At 48.1% G+C, this 6,146-nt stretch overlaps 1 protein-coding gene across 1 annotated transcript; it reads left to right on the top strand.

The window, feature by feature from the left end:
• Positions 1 to 3,375: 3,375 nt before the first annotated feature.
• Positions 3,376 to 5,324, top strand: LOC131205878 (probable maltase). The gene is made up of 3 exons (XM_058198168.1): positions 3,376 to 4,457; positions 4,524 to 5,119; positions 5,185 to 5,324. The coding sequence occupies exons 1-3, from the start codon at positions 3,393 to 3,395 to the stop codon at positions 5,264 to 5,266; spliced, it is 1,743 nt and encodes a 580-aa protein (XP_058054151.1). The 5' UTR covers positions 3,376 to 3,392; the 3' UTR covers positions 5,267 to 5,324.
• The last annotated feature ends 822 nt before the right edge of the window (positions 5,325 to 6,146 follow it).

Here is a 6,146-nt window from a genome sequence, read left to right as displayed (position 1 = left end):
CTAGTCATCGAGGCCGATCGTCCGACCGGCCGGCCGGCTGCCGATGGCTAATGCTCGCGCTTTCGGGCACAACGGATCGCCGAATTCGGCGAACATTGAACGGCTTACGTGGGGAACATAGAATGGGAGGGCCCGGCGGCCTTTCCCGGGCTATGCGAATTCTCTGGAGTGAATGTGAATTATTCATTTGATTGATGCGCGCTTTAGCGTCAATCAGCTTAACCGCGTGTGGCTCACCGATCGGCAAACATCGCGTGTGTCTACCGAACCGGTATTCCTTTGATTGTTCGAAGCTGTCACGCCGAATGGGCTTGATGGGAGCAGAGAAAAAAGTAAAACAATACCGATCCACCTTTGTGTCCCCATGCGGCCGTCCGTTTTCGATCCATTTTTTGCTGGTTTTTATTTATACAAATTTAAAATATATCCTTTGTCAATATAGGGACTCGATCCGGGCTCTGCTTTTCGTCAATGCATACCGATCAATTCGCTCGTTGATCAATTTGATTTTTTGAAAGCCGAATATTATAAATATTTTGTTACAATTCTTATTCAGCGTTGTTCATTGCTCATTTTGCAAAATGTTTCAAAAGCTTGGCATTATTTGTGTTACAATTTAACCACAACATTCATTCTGCCAAATACTGTCGGAACACTAATAAATCCTGAAACGCCATCAGCCCGCCCGACAATAATAATACTAATCAGATTATATTATCGTACTCAACAAGAAGCCTTGCTTAAAGTCCTGGCCCGCCCGGTCATGTATCAAAATGGGTATCATTAGCATAAATAAAGCTCGTTTGCCCGAACCTCCTGGCACCCCCGAGATGCCAATTGTTAGATACGAAAACATGTTTTCGCCCGCGCGCCGCGGATCATGCAAGGTTTCCCCAAAACATGCTTCTTTATTTTCGCCAGCCGGGAGGTGAGTGGCGCTTGCGCGAGCGAATTAATTTCGCCGGTTCTTTGGGCCCGTCAGGCGCACGGCTTATTGTTTGAAAGCACACGTCTCCAAGACGGTTTCAGGGTTTGAAATGTTCACAACCCATCCTACGGTGAGGCAATATTTGCATTTCAATACACCGGCTGTTCCGGCGTCACGAACGCACGCCCTGGCGTGCCGGCTAATCCTCCGTGGGCCTCCCGAGGCCGCCCATAGATAAGCATCGGTATGCCATAAAGCTACTAATGATATGTTGTGCCGTGGCCACCGGCACAGCACGACACTCATTAGAGGGTAAAATAAATATCATTTCACTCCCCGGTCCCGGTGCCCGGTGCGTTCGGGTCGCCTTTCTTCGGTGACCGAGGCCAGGGCGGAAAAAAAGGAGCCAATCATAAGGCGAAGGTTTATAGCACCTATGCTCCGTGCGAGTGTGAGCTCGCACCGCAGTGGCCAATTAGCTTTCTTCGGTTCGCCGATGGAACGATGGTCGATCGATGGAATTAATTGACCCGCCGGACGCGAACGAAGCATAATCGGGGACCCGCTGCAGATAATCCGCTTATCAGCGTGGCCACCGACCGACCGGCACGGCAGGGGGGCCAACCTCTGGGTCTGGCGGGCCCGTATTACAAGAATTATAATAATCCGTTCGGTGTTTTTGCAATAAATCAATTCACACAGCGCCGCGAATCGGGCCAGCCGAGCGTTCGAGTTTGAGCGCTTTCGTATTCAGGAAGCCAACCTCGCTGGCAGCGGAGAGCATAAAACTGCAAGCCCCGTTTCTGGAGCCCTCCACTTGCAGAGCGGAGAGTGGCCGTTCCGTTTTTCTTTGGCTGTAAAAAAATCACACCTTCACGAGGACTACCGTCATCGGAGCAGTTCCTACGGACGGACGGACGGACGATGATCATCAGCGGCCCGGACCAGCAGCGAATCGTCAGGCGCGGCACGTACGTCTCGTAAAGGGTTATATATGGTGGATTTGGCGAAAAGCAAATAAAACTTTTTCCATCTAAATTCACCGTCCAGCGGAGGGCTCATTTGCTCACCCATCAGCCGCCCGACGGAGTATGAATTTCCATCTGCTCTCGAACCGAGGCGCCGATAGCACCCCGTTATGTTCTGTTCGGTCCGCGATCGATGGAGCCTTTCTCGGCATCCCGGGGTTTTTTTTCTTCTCTCACTCTCGGACGCCGATTAATTAAAATTTTTCCTTCGCCAACACCTCGTGGCTACGTGCATCGCGGGAGATTATCTCCGTCTGTTTTCTTAGGCGCCCATTCCGGCACCCGGGGGGGGAAGGAAACCTTCCGGCCGCGGAAAATCGGAAGCTATGCTTTGAATTTTAACGCTCCCCCTCCCGACCGATCGGTGCCGGAAGTAATTCGAAAATGAATTAAAGGCAAAAAATGGACGGAAAACAAACCGAAGTGCCGATGCTGCTGCGTGGATGTCGAAATCGGTTCGGATGCATTTTGTTTTTCGGTGGAAAATCTCACCCAGTTTTGTGTGTGTTTGGGGCGTCGTCAAGAAACCATTTAGAAATTGTGTGCCGCGCCGCGCTGACGATGAAAAATGTAGTCGCCGAGTATCGTAAAAAGATTTTATGCCCTCCAGCGGGTGGTGAAGGAGAAACGCCGGCGTGAAGGAAGTGTCTAATGGATCTCGGCCGGTTGGAGTATAAAATCGAATTCGTCACTCCGGCCAACGGACGGTCTTACTTACTTACTTAATCCGGCTACAACCGCCGAGTGGGCTTTACCTGCTCCAAGGAACCTTTCCACCGCTGGCGGTCGACTGTTTGATGACTGTTTGATGACTATTTTAATGTAAAAGAAATAAACTCGAGCGATACAATGGTATATCGCAAGGAAGAATACTTAATTACATGTTCGCAGCTTCAATTTTAAATTCAGAGCTTCATAGGAGAGCTGATTCACGGCAGCCTCTTAATCACACAGAACTTATGCCAAACAGAAAGTTATCTAACGCAAACTAATGATTATGTTTTTCGTTCTTCGGTTTCAATGTAATGAAAAAATGTGTTTTTGTTTGTTATCCACTTCAACCGCAAACGTGGCTCGAGTGCACTTCAGTTGCAGCAAGGTTGAGCGACGAATGCACCGTGATTGCGGTAAATACACAATCGAAATAACTCGGAAACGGTTGCACGTTTCAGCCAGATGAGGAAGGTGCCGGCGCTAATAGGTTGCCGTAACAATGAGCTTAGGTGTCGCAGCCCGTGAGAGACAGGAAACACAAAATTGAACTTCATGCTTATCAACCAGCAAACATCTCACAAGTCATCAATCGTTTTTACTCTTTGTTTTGCTTCACAGCAAGCAAATACTTATCAAAAGCGTCAGCGAAGGGTATAAAATAAGCACCCATGGAACGATTTAATGTCTAGTTCTTTAGTGAGCAACGAGTGGAAACGATAAAAATGTGGAAAGTGGTGCTGTGCGTGGTTATACTACCGTTAGTTCCAGGGTTTCTGGCCGATGAGCATTGGTGGAAGCATGCCAACTTTTATCAAATCTATCCGCGCTCATTCCGGGACAGTGATGGAGACGGGATTGGCGATTTGCGTGGTGTCATGGAAAAAGTTTCCTATTTGCGCCACGAGCTGGGTGTTGATGCGATTTGGTTGTCACCGATCTTCAAGTCACCCATGGCCGACTTTGGATACGATATTTCCGATTTCCGCGACATTCACCCAGAGTTTGGCACGATAGAAGATTTAGAAAGGCTGGCGGCTGAATGCAAGAATCAAGGTCTTAAGCTAATTTTGGACTTTGTGCCAAACCACAGCAGTGACGAAAGTGAGTGGTTCATCAAATCCGTAAACAAAGACCCCACCTATAAGGACTATTATGTGTGGAGCCCTGGCAAACTTTTGCCGAATGGAACTCGTGTACCACCGTCGAACTGGATAAGTGTTTTCCGAGGATCAGCCTGGGAGTGGAATGATGTTCGCCAAGAGTATTATTTGCATCAGTTCTTGGTCAAGCAACCCGACCTGAACTACCGGAATTCGGCACTGGTGAAAGAAATGAAAGATGTGCTCACCTTCTGGTTGGATAAAGGTGTTCATGGATTCCGTATTGATGCTGTTCCGTATCTATTTGAAACCGAAGCCGCCAATGGCGTATATCCAGACGAAGAACGGAGCCATACAACTGATGATCCGGCCAATCCCGGTTATTTGATCCATACCCATACTCAAAATCTCGATGCCACGTTCGACATGGTTTACCAATGGCGCAAGGTTATCGATGACTATAAAGCTGCCCATAATTCAGACGACATTGTGCTGATGGCAGAAGCATACACGCCGCTAATGAACATAATTCGTCTCTTTGGTGACAATAATGCTGAAGGCGCACACGTACCGTTCAATTTTGAGGTATTGAGCAATACCTTCAAGGATACGACGGGAAAACAGTTTTACGACAATATCAAGCGTTGGTTAGATGTTGTGCCAGAGAATCGCGTCTCGAACTGGGTGGTATGGAGCTGGCTTTCAGAAAAATGACCGAAAGATGGGAGATTAATCCTTGTTTGTTTCTCGCAGCTGGGCAATCACGATAACAGGAGAGTATCGAGCCGATTGGGTGTAGCTCGGGCAGATCTGTACCAAATCGCCCTCAATGTGCTCCCCGGTATTGCGGTTACGTACAACGGAGATGAACTAGCAATGGAGGATGTTTACATTTCGTGGAAGGACACAATCGATCCTGCGGCCTGCAACTCCAATCCGAAGGACTATATGCTCTACAGTCGCGACCCGGTGCGTACTCCATTCCAATGGGACGACTCTGTAAGTGCAGGATTTTCCAGCAATCGCACCACTTGGCTACCGGTGGCTTCGAACTACAGAAGCCTGAACTACAAGGCACAAAAATCGGCGCCTCGCTCGCACGTGAAAATTTTCAAAGCTCTGGTGCGCTTGCGCAAGCAACGGACGTTGCGTGAGGGGTCGACCGATTTGCAGATGATCGGAGACAATATTATCGTAATCAAGCGACACCTTGAGAACGTGAGCACGATCGTCGCAGTGTTGAACTTCAACAAAACAGCGCAGTCAATTAAACTCTCGTCTGTCTTCCCAACACTGCCGGCTGTTTTTGAAGTAATAACTTCCTCAATGCAAACTGACTACACAGAAGGGTAAGTAACGGTGAGCTGAGCAAAACGCCCATGATTTTACGACGTTTTTCGTTGCACGGTTTTAGCTCCATTGTTGGAAGAGATGAAATCACTTTACCAGCAGACGCGGCAATCGTATTGGAGGGCAATACTGCGTACGGCACATAGTGTACGGAAACATCCGAGAGATCTACAAACAGGAAGATTAATAAACGTATAAATGTTATTAAAGTTGTTGTTGAGAAGTTAGTGTAGACTGGACGAAGGCGCGGCCAATATTGGTCAAAATTTTACTGAGGTAGTTGAAACAGTGTGTTTCTTTTTAAAACCCTTTATTAGTGTCAGTCCTCAGTCGAATTAAACTGTTGTTTGTCAAACTATTGATTTGTTTTAAAATGGTAAGGCCAACCTAAAGAGCTGTATCTTATGCGTCTTAACGACTTTTGGCCAATGCTGGCTCAAAAGTCCCACTGTGGACCAATCTCTTCCGAAACCTAAGAGGCGTACGTTTGAGATGCTTTTGATAGGGAAAACTCTATCACTCTCCATCACCGTTACATCCCGGGCGGTGGGTGGCGGGCGGTCCACTCCCAACTGCCTAGTCGCCTTTTTATGCGCTCATAAAAATTATACGGTTGTAGGACAGTCGCACATCCACTCAACTCGGGCTCCGAGTTTTGCCCCGGTATCCATCATCACAAATCGCGCCGAAGCCGAGCCGACGTCGAATGGCAGTCGAAAACGGATTCCCTGGCAGCAGCAGCAGCAGATGAATATTCAATTATGCTACCCTTCGGCGGATTATGTGAATCCTTTTCCAGGCTATTGAATAATAATATTTGCTGACGTTTGGTTCGCCAATCACATCCGAGCCGGCTGCCGTGGCCACACTGGCTGGTTCACTTCGGACGAGATTAGAATTTTATATCTTAATTATCCACGATTGAGTTCGTTATCGATGGGGCGATGTGATTGCTTATCGGCATTCGGGCCCCCTTTTTTGTCCCGCGGGTTCCGGGGAGGGTTGAGAAAAACCTCATCGTGTCCC

Source organism: Anopheles bellator, chromosome 1, assembly GCF_943735745.2.
Source record: "Anopheles bellator chromosome 1, idAnoBellAS_SP24_06.2, whole genome shotgun sequence".
Taxonomy (NCBI): Eukaryota; Metazoa; Arthropoda; class Insecta; order Diptera; family Culicidae; genus Anopheles; species Anopheles bellator.
The sequence above is the reverse complement of the archived record's forward strand: the minus strand, read 5'-3'. Positions and strand labels throughout refer to the sequence as shown.

What these genes read in the sequence shown, in the direction of transcription:
- LOC131205878 (XM_058198168.1), top strand. Translation starts at nt 3,393, where the DNA reads ATGTGGAAAGTGGTGCTGTGCGTGGTTATACTACCGTTAGTTCCAGGG. An exon ending in ATCGCGTCTCGAACTGGGTG is followed by an intron (nt 4,458 to 4,523) that starts GTATGGAGCTGG and finishes TGTTTCTCGCAG; the next exon opens with CTGGGCAATCACGATAACAG. An exon ending in CAAACTGACTACACAGAAGG is followed by an intron (nt 5,120 to 5,184) that starts GTAAGTAACGGT and finishes GCACGGTTTTAG; the next exon opens with CTCCATTGTTGGAAGAGATG.